This window comes from Pan troglodytes, chromosome 18 (assembly GCF_028858775.2).
Source record: "Pan troglodytes isolate AG18354 chromosome 18, NHGRI_mPanTro3-v2.0_pri, whole genome shotgun sequence".
NCBI lineage: Eukaryota > Metazoa > Chordata > Mammalia > Primates > Hominidae > Pan > Pan troglodytes.
Genome location: NC_072416.2, coordinates 32303059 through 32326673, shown reverse-complemented (window position 1 = coordinate 32326673; position 23615 = coordinate 32303059). Strand labels below are relative to the sequence as shown.

The following is a 23615-nucleotide window of genomic DNA, read 5'->3' as shown; positions in this document are numbered from 1 at the left end:
TCACTCTTTTGGCAGGCGGGCGGCGCGGCGCTCCAAGACAGGTCCCACTGGCAAGTGAGAATGTCGGAGCCTAGCAGCTCGTAGCCAGGCTCGCACTGGTAGGTGAGCACCGTGCCCCGGATCAGGTCCCCGTGGGATGCCGTCCTCCAGCCCCACTCCGGAGGTGGCAGCTCGGGGCACGTGTCGTTCCTCGGGACCTCTGCAGGGGAGGGAAGGCGAGTTTGGAGGCTGCGTTTTAACTGCGGGCTCCCTTCCAGCCTCGGAGGCTTTGCTCTGTGCCCCCTCCCGGGATCTGTCTCTCTCTCTCTCTCTTAGAGACAGGGTTTCCTGTCGCCCAGGCTGCAGTACAGTGGTACAAGCATAGCTCACTGCAGCCTCAACCTCCTGGCTTCAAACGATCCTCCCGCCTCGGCCTCCCAAGGCCCCGGGATAACAGGCGTGAGCCACCACGACCGGCCACCTCCCGGGATCTCTGGCCTGCCCGACCCCTGCCCATCCCGGGACTCTATCCCTCAGTACCTTTGAAGTGCAATACGAAGCCCTGGCCCAGGCCTGGATTTGGGGGCCCGGGCGGTGCCTGAAACTGCAGTGTGAGGTCGGGCCCAGAGGAGAGAAGGCGGCGGCGCGGTTGAGGTCCCCGCAGCTGGGCCAAGACTCGGGCGCTGGGACCGTCCCCGTCGAACAGCGTCAGCATGTCCCCTTCCCGCACATTCAATCTGCAGGGGGTGAGACCAGGCAATGGGGCGGGGCTGCGACTGGCCCCTCCCATCCAGCTCTGCCCATCCTCAACTCTGCTCATTGGTAGCCCCTCCTACTCTCCAGCCCCGCCCATATTCTCCTATCCCGGGTCTGGCGCCGCCTCCTTTTTGACCAACCATGGTTTCTCCTATGCTAGTGCCTCAGGGTTCCCCTATTCTATGGCTCCTCCCATGTCCTACTACCCAATCCCTAAGCTTGCTCATTACTAACTCCGCCCACTGTCCACTCCCTCCTCCATCACCATGAGATCCACAGCCTAGCCCACCTCCAGCTCTGGCCAATCACAGACCAAATTCGCTAACACCTTACACAACTCTAGGCCCCGCCTGAGTACCTGCTTTGAAGCCACGCCCACTTCAGCTTCTGTGCCATCTCATGACACTCTCATACCAATTCAGCTCACTGGATTCTCCCCAGACCTCCCCAACTTGCTGGTGTTAACGCAACAGTTTGGGTCTGTGTCCGTGGAAATAGCTCCAGGGGAAGCCTCAGAAACCTCCAAAGAGTGAGAGGCACCAGGCCAGAGCCCCTTGTTCACAGTGGCCCCTAAGGAAGGCTGCATTGCCCTATTTATTTGTCCGAGGTTGCCTGGCTAATATGTGATTTGAGCCCAGCTCTCTCACGTCTATCCTGTACCCTTAGTGCACCAGCCTATCCACCGAATTCTGGATAGATACGCAAGAGCCAGACAGGCTCAGAATGCAGGCTACTGCATTGGCATACCACACTTTGCTGGGCCTACACCCGTCGCACCCTCTGCAGGACCCAAACATACATCTCAACTTGGAGCAAGATGCGCTTCTCTTCCTGGACGTGCAGGCCCCACACGCAGTCTTGGCCCGGGCTATAGCTCTGGGGCCAGTCGGGAGAGAGGACCACGCCAGCTGGTTCCGACAGCTCCCCTCCACACATGGCTAGGGAAAAAGGGGTGTCAGGTTCAGGACCCAGGTGGACATGCTGTCTCCATTTCTCCACAGTCCTCACCACTCGTGATGCGTGCACCACATCACCTCGCTTGTTTCCTATTACCTATGATCCACCTGTTTCTTTTATTCTTTTATTTTATTTATTTATTTATTTTTAAAATTTTTTTGAGACGGAGTCTCTCTGTCGCCCAGGCTGGAGTGCAGTGGCGCGATCTTGATTCACTGCAAGCTCTGCCTCCCTGGTTCACGCCATTCTCCTGCCTCAGCCTCCTGAGTAGCTGGGACTACAGGCGCAGCCACCACGCCCTATTTTTTTTTCTTTTTTTTGTATTTTTAGTAGAGACGGGGTTTTACGGTGTTAGCCAGAATGGTCTCGATCTCCTGACCTTGTGATCTGCCCGCCTTGGCCTCCCAAAGTGCTGGGATTACAGGCGTGAGCCACCACGTCCAGCCCCTATTTTTATTTTTTTAGACAGAGTCTCACTCTGTCACCCAGGCTGGAGTGCAGTGGTGCAATCCCGGCTCACTGCAATCTCCACCTCACAGACTCAAGCGATTCTCGTGCCTCAGCCTCCCAAGTAGCTGGGATTACAGGCACGCACTACCATGCCCGGCTAATTTTTGTATTTTTAGTAGAGACGGGGTTTCACTCTATTGACCAGGCTGGTCTCCAACTCCTGACCTCAGGTGATCCGCCTGCCTGGGCCTCCCAGAGTGTTGGGATTACAGGCGTGAGACACCGCTCCCGGCTTTATCCACCTGTTTCTTTTTTCTTTCTTTCTTTCTTTTTTGAGACGAAGTTTCACACTTCTTGCCCAGGCTGGAGTGCAGTGCTGCGATCTCGGCTCACCGCAACCTCCGCCTCCCGGGTTCAAGCGATTCTCCTGCCTCAGCCTCCTGAGTAGCTGGGATTACAGGCATGCATCACCACGCCCAGCTAATTTTGTATTTTAAGTAGAGACAGGGTTTCTCCATGTTGATCAGGCTGGTCTCGAACTCCCGACCTCAGGTGATCCGCCCGCCTCAGCCTCCCATAGTGCTGGTATTACAGGCGTGAGCCACGGTGCCCAGCCATGATCTACCTGTTTCTTGCCGCATCTAGGTCCTGTTGTGTTCAATATCCAGTCCTGCTCTTAACAAACCCTGCCCACTCTCCAGCCTGCCCAATCTGTGACTTAACCCAACAGCAGTTCTCGCTCTTGAAGACATTTGGGTTTGTGACCCCTGCATTCAGTAACAAGCCCAGCAGTTATTCAGCTAAGAAAACAGCCTCTGAAGGGACAGGGATTTACCCAAGGCTTGGGTGGATTAAGTCTGGATGTGCAGCCTTCCTTTCTGAACGGCCTTGCTGGGATCCCCAGTTCAGGGGGCAACGTGGACTGAAGGACATGCCTGCGACAAGGAAGGCTCACCTTTGCAGGCCGGCTCTGTGTCGTTCCAGTGGGGTTCTGTGGGATCCACACATTCGATGGCATTGGGGGGCCCAGGGGGCTCCAGGGCATATCCTGGGAGGCACGAGAAGGTTGCCAGTGCCCCTGGGCGATACTCAGGGTCCGTGGTAGTGACATTTCCATGTGCCAGGAAGGGGGCGAAGCAGCGATCCTCCTCAAAGGCTGGGAAGGAGTCAGTCATAACAATTAAGCATTAGGACAGGCCTCAGGGGATCTTAAATTGGGGATGTGGGCTGAATTGGGGTGTTGTTTGGCCACTCACTGGGCTTTTTTTTTTTTTTTTTTTTTTAAACCGTCTTGTGCTGTCGCCCAGGCTGGAGTGCAGTGGTACAACCTTGGCTCACTGCAGCCTCTGACTCCCAGGTTCAAGCAATTCTCATGCCTCAGCCTCCCAGGTAGCTGGGATTGCAGGCGTGCACCACCATGCCCAGCTATTTTTTTTTTTTTTTTGAGATGGAATTTCACACTTGTTGCCCAGGCTGGAGTGCAATGGCACGATCTTGGCTCACCGCAACCTCCGCCTCCTGGGTTCAAGCGATTCTCCTGCCTCCTGAGTAGCTGGGATTATAGGCATGTGCTACTACGCCTGGCTAATTTTTTGTATTTTTAGTAGAGACGGGGTTTCTCCAGGTTGATCAGGCTGGTCTCAAACTCCCGACCTCAGGTGATCTGCCTGCCTCGGCCTCCCAAAGTGCTGGGATTACAGGCATGAGCCACCGTGCCTGGCCAATTTTTGTATTCTTAGTAGAGACAGGGGTTTCACCATGTCGGCTAGGCTGGTCTTGAACTCCTGGCCTCGAGTGATCTGCCTGCCTCAGCCTCCCAAAATGCTAGGATTACAGACATGAGTCACTGCGCCCAGCCTGGGTTTTTTATTTTTTATTTTTTATTTTTTTAGAGACAGGGTCTCACTCTGTTGCCCAGGCTGGAGTGCAGTGGTGTGATCACAGCTCATTGCAGCCTAGATCTTCTAGGCTCAAGCGATCCTCCCACCTCAGCCTCTCTGGTAGCTGGGACTACAAGCATGCACACCCCACCCAGCAGCTCATTTTCTGATTTTTTTTTTTTTTCTGTAGAGATGGAGTTTCACCATGTTACTTAGGCTGGTCTCGAACTCCTGACCTCAGGTGATCCGCTGGCCTCGGCCTCCCAAAGTGCTGGGATTACAGGTATGAGCCATTGCCCTGGCATTGGTGGGTTTTTAAAAACTGAATGCCACTGGGTTTAGCATTCACTCTCTAGACTGTCAAAAAAAGTTCTAACACTCCTCATTCACATATTTATATTGCCTCCCTGGCCTCTGGAGGGAAGCCACTGAGCTAGCCAAATCCCAGCCACCATTCTACAGAGCGGAGGTCCATAGACCAAAAAGCCACTTGCTCAAGGTCACACAAAAGACAATGGCAAAAGCAGGTCTCAAATCCAGATGGTTTGATTCCCAGCCACAGATACTTGGCTCTGGAAACAGCAGAGATAGCGGGTAAGGGGAGGGGTGCCTTCAGAGAACTGGCTGGTGTAGGTGTATTCTCTCCTCAGAAATAACAGTTGGATTCTGATCATCCATGCTGTTGCTGAAACCCAAAATTTCAGCTAATGCAAAAACTACTCAGTTTTTACTTCAAGTCAGCAAAAGTGAACATTTGTAGAGCATTTGAGTTTCTGCCCACCTGATCGGATCTTAGCTGCAAAACTCCCTGTAAGTTAAGATTTAGGTGCCTATGATACCAATGAGGAATTCTTTTTTTTTTTTTTTTTTTTTTTTGGGATGGAGTTTCGCTCTTGTGCCCAGGCTGGAGTGCAATGGTGTGATCTCGGCTCACTGCAACCTCTGCCTCCCAGGTTCAAGTGATTCTCCTGCCTCAGCCTCCCGAGTAACTGGGATTACAGGCACCCACAACCACCCCCCGGCTAATTTTTGTATTTTTTTAGTAGAGATGGGGTTTTACCATGTTGGCCAGGCTGGTCTCGAACACCTGACCTCAGGTGATCCACCCGCCTCAGCCTCCCAAAGTGCTGGGATTATAGGCGTGAGCCACCATACCCGGCCTTTTTTTTTTTTTTTTTTTTGAGATTTTTAATTTTATTTTAATATTTTATTTTTTATTTTTTGAGACTGAGTCTCGCTCTGTCGCCCAGGCTGGAGTGCAGTGGCATGATCTCACTTCACTGCAAACTCGGCTTCCCAGGTTCAAGCGATTCTCATGTCTCAGCCTCCTGAGTAGCTGGGATTACAGGCACGTACTACCACACCTGGCTAATTTCTGTGTTTTTAGTAGAAATGGGGCTTTGCCATGTTGCCCAGGCTGGTTTCAAACTCCTGGGCTCAAGTGATCCACCTGCCTCAGCCTCCCAAAATGCGGAGATTACAGGCATGAGCCACTGTGCCCGGGTTATTTTATTTATTTTTAAAAATGAGGCCAGATGCAGTGGCTCACACCTGTAATCTCCCCACTTTGGGAGGCTGAGGCAGGTGAATCACCTGAGGTCAGGAGTTCGAGACCAGCCTGACCACGATGGTGAAACTCCGTCTCTACTAAAAACACAAAAATTAGCTGGGCGTGGTGGTACATGCCTGTAATCCCAGCTACTCAAGAGGCTGAGGCAGGAGAACCACTTGAACCCGGAAGGCGGAGGTTGCAGTGAGCTGAGATTGCGCCATTGCACTCCAGCCTGGGTGACAAGAGCGAAACTCCATCTCAAAAAAAAAAAAAAGAAAAAAATGAGACAGGGCCTTGCTCAATCACCTAGGCTGGAGCGTGCAATGGTGGGATCACAACTCACAGCAGCCTTGACCTCCCGAGCTCAAGCGATCCTCCTGCCTCAGCCTCCCAAGCAGCTGGGACCACAAGTGTGCACCACCACACCTGGCTAATTTTTTGTTTTGTTTTGTTTTGTAGAGACAAAGGTCTTGCTATGTTGCCCAGGCTGGTCTCCAACTCCCAGGCTCAAGTGATCCTCCCATCTTAGCCTCCCAAAGTGCTGGGATTACAGGCGTGAGCCATTGTGCCTGGCCACAGTGAAGAATCTTAAACTCATAGAACAGCAGTGGCCTACAACTCTGGAGTCAGGACTCACAACTTGCTATTTTCGGTAAAAGATCTGTGCCGTTTGCACTTTAACACTCCCACAATCTATCCCGCAATTGATTTTTGCAGATCCACTGTTCTATCTCACTGTTACTTAACCTGCAAGGTATCATGTCCAAATCCTACCCATCCATCACAGCCGAGTGCCAATTCCATTTCTCCCATGATTCATATCAAACACTAGACCCTCCTATCTCTAAGCATTTCATCTTTTTGGTCTCTCTCTTGCTACTGTTTATACAACTCCTCTGTTTCAGCCACAATGAAATTCTGTTTCCCAGACATACCAGGCATTTCCCTACTTGCTGTTTCTCAAAGTTCCTCTCTTTCCTTTTCTTTTCTTTTCTTCTTTTTTTTTGACAGGGTCTTGCTCTGTTGCCCAGGCTGGAGCGCAGTGGTGCAATCATAGCTCACTGCAACCTCTGGGGTTCAAGTGGGGTTCAAGTGATCCTCCCACCTCAACCTTCCATGTAGCTGGGACTAAGGGTGTGTGCCACCACACCTGGATAATTATTACTTTTTTTAAATTTGTAGACACAGGATCTCACTATGTTGCTCAGACTGGTTCTCAAACTCCTGGCCTCAAGCAATCATCCCACCTTGGCCTCCCAAAGTACTGGGATTAGAGACACGAGTCACCACAACTGGCCTCAATCTTCCTCTTTTAAAATATCCTCTGTTGGCTGGGCAGGGTGGCTAACGCCTGTAATCCTAGCACTTTGAGAGGCCGAGGTGGGAGGATCACTTCAGCTCAGTAGTTGGAGACCAGCCTGGGCAACATAGTGAGATGCTGTCTCTACAAAAAATGTAAAAATTACCCAGGCACGGTGCCGAACGCTTGTGGTCCCAGCTACTAGGGAGGCTGAGGCAGGAGGATCACTTGAGCCCAGGAGGTTGAGGTTGCAGTGAACCATGATTGGGCCACGGCACTACGGCCTGGGCGACAAAGCAAGACCTATTTCAATAATAATAATAATGATGATAATAATAATAATAATAATAATAATAATAATAAAATACCCTCTATCCTTTAAGGCCAAGGTCAAATGCCTCTTCCTCCATGATCACTTCCTTGTTTCTACCCCTTCACATTCATTCCTCTTCTTCTGGTAACAGCATCCCAATTTTAATTTTGGGACGCAGGCCTTCCCCACTCCCAGTCCACTAGGTTAAGTTGGAGCCCACCAGGGAAGGCCACGTGAGGCAGATTAGCCAATCCCAATACTCCCTTCTCCTAGCTCAGTGATTGGCTCAGGCTAAGGCCAACCAGGATCTTAGTCAGGTCAATGAACGCCTCTCCTGGCATTTTTGCTGAGCTCTCAGGAAATATATGAGTGTTCTCTCTGATGAGGTTACTCGGTTGATGGTATGGGCTGGAGGAGGTGGCTTACGCCTGTAATCCTGGCACTTTGGGAGTCCCACATAGGCGAATCACTTGAGCCCAGGAGTTCAAGACCAGCCTGGGCAACATGGTGAAACCCCGTCTCTACTAAAAACCCAAAAATTAGCTGGGCGTGGTGATGCATGCCTGTAATCCCAGCTACTCGGGAGGCTAAGGAATGAGAATCGCTTGAACCTGGAGGAGGGGGGCTGCAGTGAGCTGAGATCGCGCCACTGCACTCCAGCCTGGGCGACAGAGAGGAACTCTGTCTCAAAATAAATAAATAAATAAAAATAAATAAAAATTAAAAACTGTCAGGCGCAGTGGCTCACGCCTGTAATCCCAACACTTTGGGAGGCGGAGGCGGGCAGATCACCTGAGGTCGGGAGTTCCAGACCAGCCTGACCAACGTGGAGAAACCCCATTTTTACTAAAAATACAAAATTAGCTGGGCGTGGTGGCGCATGCCTGTAATCCCAGCTACTCGGGAGGCTGAGGCAGGAAAATCGCTTGAACCCGGGAGGCAGAGGTTGCGGTGAGCCGAGATCACACCGTTGCACCCCAGCCTAGGCAACAAGAGCAAAACTCCGTCTCAAAATAAATAAAGGCCGGGCGCGGTGGCTCACTCCTGTAATCCCAGCACTTTGGGCGGCCGAGGCAGGCGGATCACAAGGTCAGGAGATCGAGTCCATCCTGGCTAACACGGTGAAACCCCGTCTCTACTAAAAATACAAAAAAATTAGTCGGGCGCGGTGGCGGGTGCCTGTAGTCCCAGCTACTCGGGAGGCTGAGGCAGGAGAATGGCGTGAACCCGGGAGGCGGAGCTTGCAGTGAGCCGAGATGGCGCCACTGCATTCCAGCCTGGGTGACAGAGCGAGACTCGTCTCAAAAAATAAATAAATAAATAAATAAATAAATAAAATAAAAATTAAGTTGGTGGTATGTAAGTCGGCAGCTATGTCCATCACACAGGGAAAGTGCCTGAGGATGAAGCCAGCACAGAGGAAAGAACCGAGATACTGAGATAACTGGTCTCTGGGCTATGTACCTGGATCCAGACATTCATGAAGCTTAAACAGAGAAGGCTGCCTGGGGGAAGGAGAAGGGGTCCCTAGAAGAGATCCTTGCAGTTTTGGGGCAGGGAAGCGAGTCACGTTTCAAGAAACCCAGCACGGAGATGAACAGGCATAGAGTTTGTGCTTCCGACTATGCTTGGTGTCAGGAAGAGGGGAAGGTGTGGCGGTTGGGGTCTGGTGGGGGAGTGGGTCACTTACCTTCAAATCGGAGGCTTAACAGCAGGGGATTGGCAGGTGTCTCTGACAGCAGCTCCACGTAGAGGGACTGGGCGTCACTGATGAGACCCCGCTCAGGGACATCGTCCATGTCCGAATCATAGATCACGGGGGATAGGGGGCTGCCCCCTGAGCGCACCATCAGCCTGGGATGGACAGAAACGTGACCAGGAGCTCAATCTCCCTCACAAGCTGCCTCACCCCTTGCCTGCTTTCCTAACTTATTTTTATAGCTGTTATCATCACACATAACTATATGCCACGCACTCTTCTAAGCCCTTACACATTCTATCTCATTTAATTTTCACAAGAACTCTTGAGTCAGACACTATTATTATCCTTTATTTTATAGATGAGGATATTAGGGCATAGAAAGATCAAGTAACCTGTCCAAGGTCACAGAGCAAGTAGTGGCAGGGCTGAGATACCAAGTTGCTAGGTAAAGGATGATAATGATGATGAAGATAGCAGATGCTTGACCAGGCATGGTGGCTCAGCTCACACCTGTCATCCCAGCACTTTGGGAAGCCAAGACGGGTGGATCACCTGAAGTCAAGGAGTTCAAGACCAGGCTGGCCAACATGGTAAAACCCCATGTTTACTAAAAATACAAAAATTAGCCAGGCATGGTGGTGCATGCCTGTAATCCCAGCTACTCAGGAGGCTGAGGCAGGAGAATTGCTTGCATCTGGGAGGTGGAGGTTGCAGTGAGCTGAATCCGTGCCACTGCACTCCAGTCTGGGTGACAGAGCGAAAGTCTGTCTCCAAAAATAAATAAATAAATAAATAAGGCCAGGTGCGGTGGTTCATGCCTGTAATCCTAGCACTTTGGGAGGCCGAGGTGGGTGGATCACGAGGTCAGGAGATCGAGACCATCCTGGCTAACACGGTGAAACCCCAACTCTACTAAAAAAAAAAGTGCAAAAAATTAGCCGGACGTGGTGGCACACGCTTGTGGTCCCAGCTACTCGGGAGGCTAAGGCAGGAGAATAGCTTGAGCCTGGGAGACAGAGGTTGTAGTGAGCCAAGATCGCACCACTGCACTCCAGCCTGGGCGACAGGGTGAGACTCCATCTTAAAAAAAAAAAAAAAAAAAAGAGGATAGCAGACACTTTTATAGTGCTTATTGTCCCAGGCGCCATTCTAAGGACTTTATATAATTTCAGCACTTATCCTCACAGAAACCTGAAGAGGGAAGTACTGTTATCTCCATTCTACAGATGAGGAAACTGAGGCACAAAGAAGTTAAGTGATTTGTCTAAGGTTGCACAGCTACACTTCCTAAGAAAGTCTTAGGACTGGCTGGGTGTGGTGGCTCACGCCTATAATTCCAGCACTTTGGGAGGCCAAGGTGGGCAGATCACCTGAGGTTGGGAGTTTGAGACCAGCCTGACCAACATGGAGAAACTCCATCTCTACTAAAAATGCAAAATTAGCTGGGCATGGTGGTACATGCCTGTAATCCCAACTAATCAGGAGGCTGAGGCAGGAGAATCACTTGAACCCGGGAGGCAGAGGTTGCGGTAAGCCAAGACTGCGGCACTGCACTCCAGCCTGGGCAACAAGAGTGAAACTCTGTCTCAAAAAAAAAAAAAAAAAAAAGGCTTAGGACTAAGCTGTGATGCATATCTCAACCAGGATCCACCCCAGCTGTGTCCAAGTCCCCACTTAGCCTCCCTACTTCCCTGAGGTGGGGACTTCTTTTTTTTTTTTTTGAGACGGAGTCTCATTCTGTCTCCCAGGATGGAGTGCAGTGGTGCGATCTTGGCTCACTGCAAGCTCCGCCTCCCGGGTTCACGCCATTCTCCTGCCTCAGCCTCCCGAGTAGCTGGGACTACAGGTGCCCACCACCATGCCCGGCTAATTTTTTTTTTTTTTTTTTTTGTATTTTTAGCAGAGATGGGGTTTCACCGTGTTAGCCAGGATGGACTCGATCTCCTGACCTTGTGATCCGCCTGCCTCGGCCTCCCAAAGTACTGGGATTACAGGCATGAGCCACCATGCCCAGCCAAGGTGGGGACTTCTGACCCAAGACCCAGACCCTTACCGGTCATTGTCCTCATCCAGCGAGACCCTTTCAAAGTGCAGGTGCAGCCGGCGCCCCTCAGCTGCTTCAATGACCCAACGGCAGGTGAGGTTGGGCCCTACGGCTCCCCCAGGCTCTGGGGACACGATGCGGCCCAGGGTGGCATTGTGGATGGTGCCACCACAGGATGCTGTGGGCAGAGGAGGGGTACGTTAAGGCCAGCCTGAGGTGAACTGTCCTTCTCCTCGGGGCCTCGGCCCGTTTTCAGAACTGTTGCATTCACACGTTTGGCTGGGACCCGGCCCAGGGCTGGCCTCTGTCCCATGGAGTCACTCCAGAGGACGGGACCTTCTCCAGGCATGAGCCAGGAGAGAAACCAGCCCCGGTACGGGAGAACCCCAGGATTGACACCTCCTAGGATGGAGACACCACTAAAATGAAGACTCTCCAACTGCGGATACTCTAGGATGGGGAGTTACAAGGATCCCTAAAATTCAAAGCCTCAGCTGGGAAATCTTCAGGACAGGACTTTCAGAGTGAAGACACCACGGGATGGGAATCCCAGTAAGAGGCTCTCTAGGATAGAAGCCCTCTGGACATGAACCCTAAAAATGGCTTCCTCTAGGATGAGGATGCTACCACAGAAGGGACCTCCAGAATGGTGACTCCCAAAATAAAATCTCCAATGGGACACCCCGAGATGGAGACCGCCCAAGGATGGAGAAACCCCAAGGAGAGAGACCCTCCGCACAAAGAGCTCTGGCTGCAGACCCCAGGATGGGGACTCCTCAGGGTAAACACCCCTTCAGAATGGGTTTTCCCCAAAGGTGGACACCTGGACACCCCCGAGATAGGACCCTCCCAATGGGGTTCCCAGAACAGATGCCCCACCCACTGTGGCAGGAGACTCACCCATGCAGCTGGGGGTTTCACCGTTCCAGGATGGCCGGGTGCCATTGAGGCAGATGAGGGTCTCCTCTCCCTGCAGCTGGTAGCCCGAATCACAGTGAAAGGTGGCAGTGCCCCCAGGGTGCAGGTCCGTCACACTCACGTCCCCATGGGCCGGCCGGGGAGGGAAGCCACAGCTCAGGAGGTAGGCTGCACCAGACAGACAGCGGGTAGCAGGGCTCACTTTCCCATGCCACCCTCTCGTACTGATCCCCCAGCACTTCCCCCCTCTCCTTTCAGGCCAACCTTCCAGGGGCACACACTGGCTCCATACTGGCGTACATACCGAGAAATAAGAGCTCCTCACATAGGCACCTTGCCTCGCGAACAGGAAATTCCAACACCCCTTATCTCCCCCACTCATTGTAATTCACCCTCGTTGGCCCCCATTTTATAGATGAGGTATCTGAGGTTCAAACAAGTTATTCTGGACCCCGCTACTCATTTGTTGTGTGACTTCAGGCAAATCAATGAACTACTCTGAACTTCATCCAGCTGTAATAACAGATAGTATTTGCAGAGCTTGTTCAGCTCCCAAAGTGAGTCCACACAGAGATTTTGAGGTCAGCAGACAAAGATTATGTGACCTGGCTAGGCATGCTGGCTCACGCCTGTAATCCCAGCACTTTTGGAGGCCGAGGCAGGTGGATCACGAAGTCAGGAGTTCGAGACCAGCCTGGCCAACATGGTAAAACCGCGTCTCTAAAAAATACGAAAATTAGCCAGGCATGGTGGTAGGTGCCTGTAATCCCAGCTACTTGGGAGGCTGAGGCAGGAGAATCACTTGAACCCAGGAGGCAGAGGTTGCAGTGAGCTGAGATCGTCCCATTGCACTCCAGCCTGGGCGACAAGAGCAAAACTCTGTCTCAAAAAAAAAAAAGATTATGTGGCCTGTTTCGCAGGTGTGAACACTGAGGCTCCAAGTTATTAAATGTCTCTTTTGATTTTTCTTCCCTCCACACACACAGCCTTTCTTCCACCAAGGTGCCCTGTGGTATACCCTCAGCTCCTCAGCTTCCATCCAGAAGAACCACTTGAAACTTCTTTTTTTTTTTTTTTGAGACAGGGTCTCACTCTGTTGCCCAGGCTGGAGTGCAGTGGTGTGATCATAGCTCACTGGAACCTTGAACTCCTGGCCTCAAGCAATCCTCCTGACCCAGCCTCCCAAGTAGCTGGGACTACAGGTTTGTGCCACCATGCCCCGCTAATTTTTAAATTTTTTGTAGAGATGACATCTCAGTATGTTGCCCAGACTGGTCTTGAACTCCTGGCCTCAAGCAAACATGAAACTTGTTGAGGAAATTTGACTATTTTGTCTTTATTTTTTTTGTTTTTGTTTTTGAGGAGAAGTCTCTGTTGCCCAGGCTGGAGTGCAATGGCATGCCATCTCGGCTCACTGCAACCTCCGTCTCCTGGGTTCAAGCGGTTCTCCTGCCTCAGCCTCCCAAGTAGCTGGGATTACAGGTGTGTGCGACCATGCCTAGCTAATTTTTGTATTTTTAGTAGAGATGGGATTTTACCATGTTGGCCAGGGTGGTCTCGAACTCCTGATCTCTTCAGACCTCCTGACTTCACTTTCACTGGGGGATTCATTTACAGGCCACTGAGTATTAAGATCTTTAAAGACAAAATAGTCTTTAAAGGCACAGTGGCTCACACCTGTAATCCTAGCACTTTGGGAGGCTGAGGCGGGTGGATCACCTGAGGTCAGGAAAAAGACCCAGGCCTTGTCCTCAGGAGTCCATTGTCTACTGAGATGAACATAAGAACAACCTTCTAGAACAAAGTGGTTTCAATAAATGGTAGCTTTGGGAATGGCTGCCCATGCCCAACAGAATCAAGTCTGAATGCTTTAGTTTGACATTCAAGCCCCTTCCACAGTTAAATGCAGCCCAGCACATTCCAGGTTCAGGGTTGATCTCCCAAGACCGATATAGCCTACACAACACAGTTTTGTGACTCCTTAATTTTCCACCTCCATATTTTCGCTTGTGCTCTCCCCCTACTTTCTCATCTTTTAAGAGATCAGACTGGGGGGCTTATGTACCACCTCTTCCAGGAAGCCTTCCTGACTCTACATCTCTCCAACAGTTACTTGTTCTCTTACCTATACACAGTCCTGCATGCATGATTTTGTCATCACATTAACCATTGTCTTTTTTTTTTTTTTTTTTTTTTGAGAGGGTCTCACTCTGTCACCCAGTCTGGAGTGCAGTGGCTTGATCTCAGCTCATTGCAACTTTTACCTCCCGGGTTCAAGTAATTCTCCTCCCTCAGCCTCCCAAGTAGCTGGGGTTATAGGCGTGTGCCACGACTCCTGGCTAATTTTGGTATTTTTATTATTATTTATTTTATTATTATTATTTTTTGAGACGGAGTATTGCTCTGTCACCCAGGCTGGAGTGCAGTGACACGATCTTGGCTTACTGCAACCTCCGTCTCCCAGGTTCAAGCAATTCTCCGGCCTCAGCCTCCTGAGTAGCTGGGATTACAGGCATGTGCCACCATGCCCAGCTAATTTCTGTATTTTTAGTAGAGACGGTGTTTCACCATGTTGGTCAGGCTGGTCTCGAACTCCTGACCTCGTGATCTGCCCGCCTCGGCCTCCCAAAGTGCTGTGATTACAGGCGTGAACCACTGTGCTGGTATTTTCAGTACAGACAGTGTTTCACTATGTTGGCCAGGCTGGTCTTGAACTCCTGACCTCAGGTGATCCACCTACCTTGGCCTCCCAAAGTGCTGGGATTACAGGCGTGAGCCACCATACCTGGCCTAACCACTGTCTACACTGGCCCAAGCCTTATTTATTTTGTGTCCTAAAAGGCTAGTCTATGAGGTCAGGAGTTCCAGACCAGCCTGGCCAATATGGTGAAACCCTGTCTCTAATAAAAATACAAAAAATTAGCTGGGCATGGTGGCACACGCCTATAATCCCAGCTACTCAGGAGGCTGAGACAGGAGAATCGCTTGAACCAAGGGGGCGGAGGTTGCAGGGAGCTGAGATTGTGCCATTGCACTCCAGCCTGGGCAGCAGAGTGAGACTCCGTCTCAAAAAAAAAAAAAAAAGGGCTAGCCCGGCTGATCAATGGGTGCAGCCAAGAGGCAGCATGGAACGGTGCAAAGACCACTGGATTTGTCATCAGGCAGACCTGAGTTCCAGTTCTAGCTCCAGAACTTACTAACTACATGCCTTTGAGCAGGTGACTTCATCTCTAGGGGCCTCTCACCTATTAACGGCAATAATAATTCCTATCAGGGAAGATTGGCCTGAAAATTAAATAAAAGAAACACGCAAAGCACCTGGCACATAGAAGCTGCTGAGAAAATGTTAATCACCCACCCCTCAGCCTCAATTAATGAATGACTGGGAGCCAGGGACTCGGGGATCTGTTGTCTGGCTGCAATAAACGTGCAGATGGTTGAGCAATCTACATAACCTTTGAGTCTTTTCCTTCCTTTGAGAGATAGAACTGACAATGGCCACTCTCAGGGTTTCTGTGAGAAGCAAATGAAACTAAGGTTGGTGAAAGGGCTTTGTAATGGGAAAGTTTGCTGAACTTGGGGTGAGGGGTGAAGGAGACTTTGGCTTTTCAGAGAAGCTAATGAGGCCACTCAGGACCAGAGGCCCCAGCTAGTGCAGGTTGGGAAGGGCTGAAACAGGGCCTCGGTCCCAAAGGTACCCAGTGCAGCTGCGAAGCAGGGAAGACTGAGCAATGAAGGCCAATTTGTGCAATAGTCCTGCTTCCCCAAATGTTCCACTTAGCCTAAGGAGTCCTATTTTCAGTACCCTGGGGAAGTGGCTGCTTAAAGGAGCCAGTGGGGAGCCATATCTTCAGATTTCACAATATCTGAAATCCAGCACTTGGCCCAGGCCCTCCAGGAATGCTCTTGCTCCCCAATAACCAGGTCCCTACTGCCAAATACACGTCCCCCAGCTTGCTGGCCCCCGATGAATAGGCACCTCTGCTATGCACACATGAGCCCCTAAGGCAGGTCCTGAGCAGAGGCCTCAAAAGAGGCTGGAGAGGACGTGAGAACAGGATTCAGGGTGTACCCTGCATGAGGCACACAAGGCATCTGCGGTCAGCAGAGCTTTCAAGGAGGGCAGAGTGCATGACACCAGCCAAGGCCATGCGGTGATGTGAAGGGGGCATTGGCCCGACACACAGTTCTCTCTGTCTCCATGAAGCATAGGAAGACAGTGGGGTCTGGAACAGGGCACTGGCTGGGCCCCTTTCCTCATGCACACATGTCTGCTAGAACACACCCTTGTACTGTGGGAAGGTTCCCGCACACACAGGTAAGCATGGATGTACACACATGTGCAGGTCATCTGTCATAGGTCCTAACAAATGCAGTCGTCCGTGAATACAGCCCCCCTTTCCTGCCCCCAGAAGTCAGAAGGATCTTTCTAAATTGCAAATCTGAGGCTTTCACTTTCCTGCTTAAAACATTTCAGGCCAGGCACCATGGCTCACGCCTGTAATCCCAGCACTTTGGGAGGTCAAGGCAGGAGGATTTCCTGAGGTCGGGAGTTCGAGACCAGCCTGACCAACATGGAGAAACCCCGTCTCTACTAAAAATACAAAGTTAGCCGGGAGTGGTGGCACATGCTTGTAATCCCAGCTACTCAGGAGGCTGAGGCAGGAGAATCGCTTGAACCCGGGAGGCAGAGGCTGTGGTGAGCCAAGATTGCGCCATTGCATTCCAGCCTGGGCAACAAGAGCAAAACTCCATCTCAAAAAATAAATAAATAAATAAATAAATAAATAAATAAAATTCAAATTAGGAGGCCTGGCATGGTGGCTCATGCCTGTAATCCCAGCACTTTGGGAGGCCAAGGCGGGTGGATCACTTGAGGTCAGGAGTTCGAGACCAGCCTGGCCAACATGGTGAAACCCCATCTCTACTAAAAATACAAAAATTAGCCAGGCGTGGTGGCAGGTGCCTGTAATCCCAGATACTGGGGAGGCTGAGACAGAAGAATCATTTGAAGCTGGGAGGCAGAGGTTGCAGTGAGCTGAGGTCATCACCACTGCACTCCAGCCTGGGCAACAAAGTGAGACTCTGTCTCAAAAAAAAAAAAAAAAAATTCAAATATCTCCCTGTCACACCTGCAGGTTGAAGTAGTCTGGACTGTTTACTGAAGCAGATAAGGCTCTTTATGGTCTGAATCTGACCTGCCTCCCAGCCTGGTCTCTGGCCCATTTCCCCTTCACCCCCTTCTGTGCTTTGAAAGTAATAGCAGTGACTGACAGTTTTGAGCTCTCACTGTGTACCACACGCTGTTTGTGTTTTTATTTGTTTGTTTTTGAGACAGAGTTTCACTTTTGTCACCTAGCCTGGAGTACAATGGCGCAATCTCAGCTCAATGCAACCTCCGCCTCCTGGGTTCAAACAATTCTCTTGCCTCAGCCTCCCAAGTAACTGGGATTACAGGTGCTTGCGACCATGCCTGGCTAATTTTTGTATTTTTAGTAGAGATGGGGTTTCACCATGTTGGCCAGGCTGGTCTTGAACTCCTGACCTCAGGTGATCCACCAGCCTTGGCCTCCCAAAGTGCTGAGATTATAGGCGTGAGCCACCACGCCAGGCCACACACTGTTTTAAACACTTGACATGTATTAATTCATTTGATCTTCCCCATAATACCAAGTATTGTGATCCCTATTTTTCAGATGAGATCATGAGGCACAGAAAAGTTAAGTAACTTGTCCCAGGTCACACAGCTAGGACAATTCTATCTTCCATGCTGAATTCCTTCACCTCATCTGGGGGTCACGTCTTCTCTCTCTGGGTCTTGGAGTGTGCTTTTTCATCCACTTAGCCATCTGCCTCCCTCCTTCTCTCCCTCCCTCCCACCCTTTCCCTGGCGAATTTATCCTTCAGGTCTCAGCTTAGTCATCATCTCCTCCAAGAAGATGTCCCCATATTCCTTGGGAGAAATTTAGGTCCCTTGGCTATGTGCTGCCCCCGCTGGCGTTTCCGCCATCATATTCCTTATCTCCTTGAATTATAACCATCCTGATTACTCATCTGTCTTCCTACCTAGATTCTGAGCTCGTTGAAGCCAGATTTACACCTGGTTTGTTCATTCCTCCTTCAAGGCTAACACAGGGCCTGGTATGAAGCAAGCACTTGATAAACATTTGTTGGATTCAATGGATGAATTGTCCCTCGGATGTGTGCACAGATCTGTGAGTGTGTGAGATAAGTATGCATGGGTCTCCTCTGAGGGCCCTGCCCCCCAGGGTCGCAGTCAGGAGGAAAAGCCCCCTTCAGCACCCTGTGCTTCGATGGTTCTTAAAGATGTCCCCTCTATAGGCCGGGCACAGTGGCTCTTGCCTGTAATCCCAGCACTTTGGGAGGCTGAGGCAGGTGGATCACAAAGTCAGGAGATCGAGACCATCCTGGCTAACGCGATGAAATCCCATCTCTACTAAAAATACAAAAAATTAGCTGGGCATGGTGGCGGGCGTCTGTAGTCCCAGCTACTTGAGAGGCTGAGGCAGGAGAATGGCGTGAACCTGGGAGGCAGAGCTTGCAGTGAGCTGAGATCACGCTACTGACCTCCAGTCTGGGCGACAGAGCAAGACTCTGTCTCAAAAAAAAAAAAAAAAAAAAAGATGTCCCATGTATGCAGTATGGCCCCTGCCCTTCCAGCAGCACCCTCAAACTCCTCACCCTGATAGTGGATCCTGAAGCCACCGCCCCTTGGGACCCGTGGGCTCTGGAAGTGCAGAAGCAGCCGGTTGGTTGGGCTCCGAAGGACTTGTCCTTCTCCAAGCATGGATGAGTTGGCCAGGAGTCGGGGGGCCAGGCCTGGGGATCCCCCACCAGCCAGCACCAGGAGCTCCTCTTCCTGTGACAGGTTCAGCGTCTGTACCTAGAGAAGCCAGACACAGACCCGCCAGGGCAAGTCAGCCAGGTGTTTGACTTCCAAAGCCCCTGTCCTGTGCCTTTGCCCTGTGTGTAGCAGCCCAAAAGGCACCACGCTGCTGCCCAAGTTGTAGAAATCTAGAAGAGTTTTTGAGGTCACCTAAGTCATCAGACAGGTTCTTTGGCTCCCAGGCCAAACCCGTGCACACCCACAGCCCAGAGGAAAAGGCTTGGAAGCTGCACAGTCACATGCTTTGGTCCAGTTACCTGGATCTCAATGCCGTAGCCAGGGTAGACATGGATGCTGTAAGTGCAGTCCAGGAGCCCCAGGGTGCGGCTGACGGGGCTCCCCAGATCTGGAGACTCCACATACCCTTCGCCCTCGGAGATGTTGTTATTACACAGAACTGAGGAGATACAAATGGCTGGGATGGAAGGAATGCCTGTGCTCTTGCCCTCCCAGCCAAGCAACTCTGAAGGCCTTCATCTCCCTTCTCCTTAGCACTTCTCATCATCTTTTTGTTTTGTTTTGAGACAGGGTCTCGCTCTGTCACCCAGGCTGGAGTGCAGTGGTGCAGTCATGGCTCACTGCAGTCTCAAATTCCTGGGCTCAAGTGATCCTCCCTCCTCAGCCTCCCGAGTAGCTGGGCCCACAGGTGCGCATCACCATGGTGAGACAATTTTTAAAACTTTTTGTAGAAATGGGGTCTTGCCACATTTCCCAGGCTGGACTCAAACTCCTGGCCTCAAGCGATCCCCCTGCCTTGGCCTCCCAAATCACTGGGATTACAGCTGTGCGCTGCTGTGCCCCCCTCACCATCTTTTATTTTTTTATTTTTATTTTTTTAAGATGGAGTTTTGCTCTTGTTGCCTAGGCTAGAGTGCAATGGCTGGATCTCAGCTCACCACAACCTCCACCTCCCGGGTTCAAGCAATTCTCCTGCCTCAGCCTTCTGAGTAGCTGGGATTACAGGCATGCGCCACCACGCCTGGCTAATTTTGTATTTTTAGTAGAGACAGGGTTTCTCCATGTTGGTCAGGCTGGTCTCGAACTCCCGACCTCAGGTGATCCGTCCGCCTGGCCTCCCAAAGTGCTGGGATTACAAGCTAGAGCCACCATGTCCGTCACCATCTTTAAGCAATGCTCCCTCTCCCACCTGAGCCAGAACTCCCTTTCCCAACTGTTATATAGCTGAAACAATTGGAACACTGCCTGGTACATAGTAAGGGTACAGAAATGCTACCTTTGTTATTATTATTCTCCCATCTGTACCCAGGACTCCTTCCACAGTTCCCAGCAGCCTCTCTCCCATCCATCCCCAGCGTGTACCTCTCCGGTCCTCCCACCCCCATCCCCTTGCTGTCGCCTCACCTGGGCTGGTCACCGTAGTGGTAACAGTTGTCGTGGTGATGATGGTGGTCGTCGTCTCCTCCTCTCCTCCCTCAGGCCCAAGGGGAGGCCCTGGGGAGGCAGGGCTGGGTGGGGGTGGGGCTGTGGTTCCTGGGGGCGGGGTCAGCAGTTCTGGCGCGGTGGGGCCTGCCCCCCTGACCCCGTTAGGGGTGACGGCTGTTGTCAGAGGCCCTGTCCCCGGCTCAGTGGCCCGTGGCAGGGAGGGCACTGCGAGAGTCTGGCCGGCCGGAGGGGTGGCTAGCGTGGGGTCCGGATCAGATCCTGGGACAGTGCAGGGAATGTCAGAGCACAGGAGGAGCACATGGAGGACCTTGGGTGGGGAGCAGGGCTGAGGGAAGCTAGGGGTTCCCCTGCCATACCACAAAAGCCTCCCGCACAAGGTACAGCACCCCCCACCTTTCCCTTCCCCACCCCAGCCCCTACCTCCTCCCAAGGCTTCCACAGCCTGAGTCCCCCCTCTTTCTCTTCTGGTCCCTTCTCTCCACCCAGCCCCTTCCACCCTGATACTCCTCTCCCTGAGCCTCTCTCTCTGCCTCCTCACTCAGATCACGTTCTCTCTCTGGTTATCTCCTCTCTCCTCTGTCTCATTCTCTCTGGAACTCTTTATTTCCCCATTTCCCTGTTTAGTATTCTGATTGCATTCTGATTTCATGATTCGAGATCCACTAGTTTTTGTGTTTCATTCTCTCTGTCTCTGTCTTCCACCATTTCTCTGAGTCTGGTTCTCTGAATTTCCATCTCTGTTTCTATGTGTCTGTTTTTCTGTCTGACCGTCGCCTAATCATTCTGTCTCTGTCTCTCTGGTTCTGTCTGTGCCCAGGTTTGACTTTCTCTGACAGTCTCGTTCTGTGTTCCCTGAATCTCACAGGAATGCAGGCTCTTTCCACTGCAGTCTCTCTCTGCCTGCTCTTCTCTAGCCTGGCTCCCCATCTCCCTGAGCCCATATCCCTCCCTCTGCCTCTAGGCCACTCCTGCCACTCTTGGGGCCTCACCTGGCAGGTAGCCCATCTCTGGGCCCCTCCTCAGCAGGGCCCCATGAAGCAGTTCAGCCAGGGCCTCGGAGGCCACCGTGGGGGTCTCACTTCCAGGCTCTGGCAATATCTCCTCCTCCTTCAGGGGCAGACCTAGGAGGTGAAGTTGTGTGAGCTTCTCCACTTCCCCACACCCCTTCCTTCTCCAGAGAGATATTTTCTAGAACTCTTCCTCCCTCCTCCATCAGCTGGGCCTGCAGGGGCTCAGATGGTCCCAGGCTCGACTGAGGGCCAAGATCGGAGGAGGGGCTCCCAGCTGCCCTCATACTCCCACTCCCACACCTCTTCTCTCCCCTCCCCTCTCCCTTCTCCCTGGGCTGTGTGGGCCTTCATTGAACACCTTAGCTCTTATGGACCCTGGACAGCGCCAGCAAGGCAGAGGGGTCGCCGGTGCTGCCTTCCCTTTCACCTCAGTGGTGATCTCCCCCCAACCCTGGGGCTCTGCAGAGGGTCTGGCCGCACCTCCCAGCCCTTGCTTCCGCAGTGCCTGGCTTTCTCTCTGGGTTTCTGTCTCTGCAGTGTGGCTGTCTTTTCTCTCTCTCTCTCTCTCTCTCTCTCCCCCCCCCCAACCCTCTCTCTCTCTGGTCCTCTGCAGTCTCTGCCTCCTTCCCTGGAGTCTGGCTGGGGGTCAGAGTGGGGGACTGAAAATCTGGTCTTTGAGCCCTGCCTCTGCTCATCTGTCTTTGTCCATTCATCCAAGAACAGTTGTGTGTACAGCGCCTGGCATCTCTCTCAGCACCTCCATCTCCCACCCAGGTCCCTCCGTGCTTCTGCCGCCTCCGCAGACATCCCCCCAACTTTTCCAGCCCTCCTTCTTGGATCTAGCCCCTGAGACACTGCTAAAAGCTTCTCTCATTCATTTCTCTGCCTTCTCAATATTGAGGGTTAAGGGGCTTCGGGTTCAAGCCTGAAAGCTCTGGCTTGCCCCTTCCCCATCAGCTGTGCCTCTCCCCTCCCCCATGTGCTCGGAAGACCCAGGATGTTAAGAGAAAGGAGGGTGGAGGACCCCGCTGGACGCCTTCCTGGGGCCCACCCCCACAGTCTCATGTCCTTACCCTGGATCCAGGGACAGCTCAGCAGAATTAGGAACAGCAGCTGGGGAGGCGGCGGGTGCTGGGCCCTGGGAGTCCCCATGGCGACTCACCCCGATCTCTCTCCTCTGTGCCTCTCTAAGTAATCTGGCTGCCACCTTTCCTCGGTCTCCGTTTATCTTTCCCTTTAATTCTTTTTTTTTTTTTTTTTCCTCGTAGGAGTCAGCAAAGAAAGACAATTTCTCTGCCCCTTGGGATGGAGGGGCAGAATTGGGCTAGGGGTCGCCTGGAGCCCACCCCCCTTTGCTCAGTCTCCTCTGTCCTCTTCTCCCGGCTCTGTGGTGGAGGGGGCGCGGCTCCGGCTGCAGGGGGTGGGGCCGAGAGGGCCGAAGGGGCCGGGTGGCCTGGGTTACCCTCCTGCTCAGGCGCCTGGGTCCACTGGGCTGTCTGGACCCCAAGCTAGGGGACTGGGGAGGAGAAAGGCAGCTTCTGGGGGTTTAGGGTGGGGTCGAGGATCGAGGGGGTCTCCACTGGGCTCTAGCGGGGCTTGTCGGGGAGGGGAAGGGGTGGGTTGGGGAACTGGGAGAGCCGAAGCTCGGGCACTGGAGCTGCGGGAGGGAGAAGCTGAGAAAGGTATCGAGCCCACGTCAGATCCTGGGGACGGGCGGAGGGAGGGGCCTGGGATTTATTTGACGGGGAGGGAGGAGGAGGAAGTGCAGATGGAGGAGGGAGGGATCTTACGAGCCAGGGCCGTAATCCTCACTCCCGCGGCCCCTAGGGGAGGCAAAGGAAACTCTCTGGTCCCAGCAGTAATTAGCCCCCTCCGCCTGCTATTCCAGCACATCTGGAATCTGAATCTCCTCTTCCCAGGGTGCCAAGGGGCTGCATAGCTTGGTTCGCGCCTGCTAGGCCCCCCATTATGCCCCCTGTTCACATTCAGACCTCCCAAGGGGCTTCCCTTCCCCTTTTACAGTAGCTCGAGTGGAATGGGCTCTCCCTCCTCCAGGGGAATGGCGAGCTTCCACGATTGTGACAAGTCTCGTGGGTGACGGGCCGGGGTTTGGGGAGGAGAGACAGACCCCTCCTCTTCCATAAACCCTGACCCCGGCCAGCTAACAAGCGGCCTCGGCTCTGATTTTCCCTCCGGAGCGCCCTTTTCAGCACCAGCGGCGCGCGGACAGCTCCCCTCGCCCCGCCGGGGCGGGCCCGGCCCGACGCCGCCCGCGATTGGCTGAGGCCGCTTTCGGTGTTTGCCGGGCTCGCGGGCTCCCGGGCTGCCTAGGGCCAGCGGGAGTCACAGGCCGACCGACCGACGGACCAGCCGCCCGACGGACTGGCCTCAGCATCCTTGCCCGCAATCCCGGGCGCCTGCCCAGCCGTCAGTCCGCGCTCGC

The 23615-nt window shown here is 52.6% G+C and overlaps 1 protein-coding gene across 5 annotated transcripts in view; it reads right to left on the bottom strand.

Moving 5' to 3' along the window:
- The window catches only part of SEZ6L2 (seizure related 6 homolog like 2), a 28451-nt gene extending 5601 nt beyond the window's left edge, over positions 1-22850 (bottom strand). For 3 of the 5 annotated variants that reach the window (XM_016928741.4, XM_016928742.4, XM_016928743.4), the window contains exons 1-12: positions 22246-22850; positions 21152-21283; positions 20121-20420; positions 19016-19155; positions 18554-18755; positions 11834-12019; positions 10943-11111; positions 8878-9041; positions 3098-3298; positions 1535-1673; positions 520-716; positions 5-199 (exon numbers count right to left, since the gene is read on the bottom strand). In XM_016928741.4, the coding sequence (XP_016784230.1) occupies positions 5-199; positions 520-716; positions 1535-1673; positions 3098-3298; positions 8878-9041; positions 10943-11111; positions 11834-12019; positions 18554-18755; positions 19016-19155; positions 20121-20420; positions 21152-21283; positions 22246-22324 (2104 nt within the window). In that variant the 5' untranslated portion in view covers positions 22325-22850. The remainder of the gene's footprint in view (positions 1-4; positions 200-519; positions 717-1534; positions 1674-3097; positions 3299-8877; positions 9042-10942; positions 11112-11833; positions 12020-18553; positions 18756-19015; positions 19156-20120; positions 20421-21151; positions 21284-22245) is intronic. The other 2 variants (XM_016928744.4, XM_054669139.2) reach the window with 1 other exon arrangement.
- Between the last annotated feature and the right edge of the window lie 765 nt (positions 22851-23615).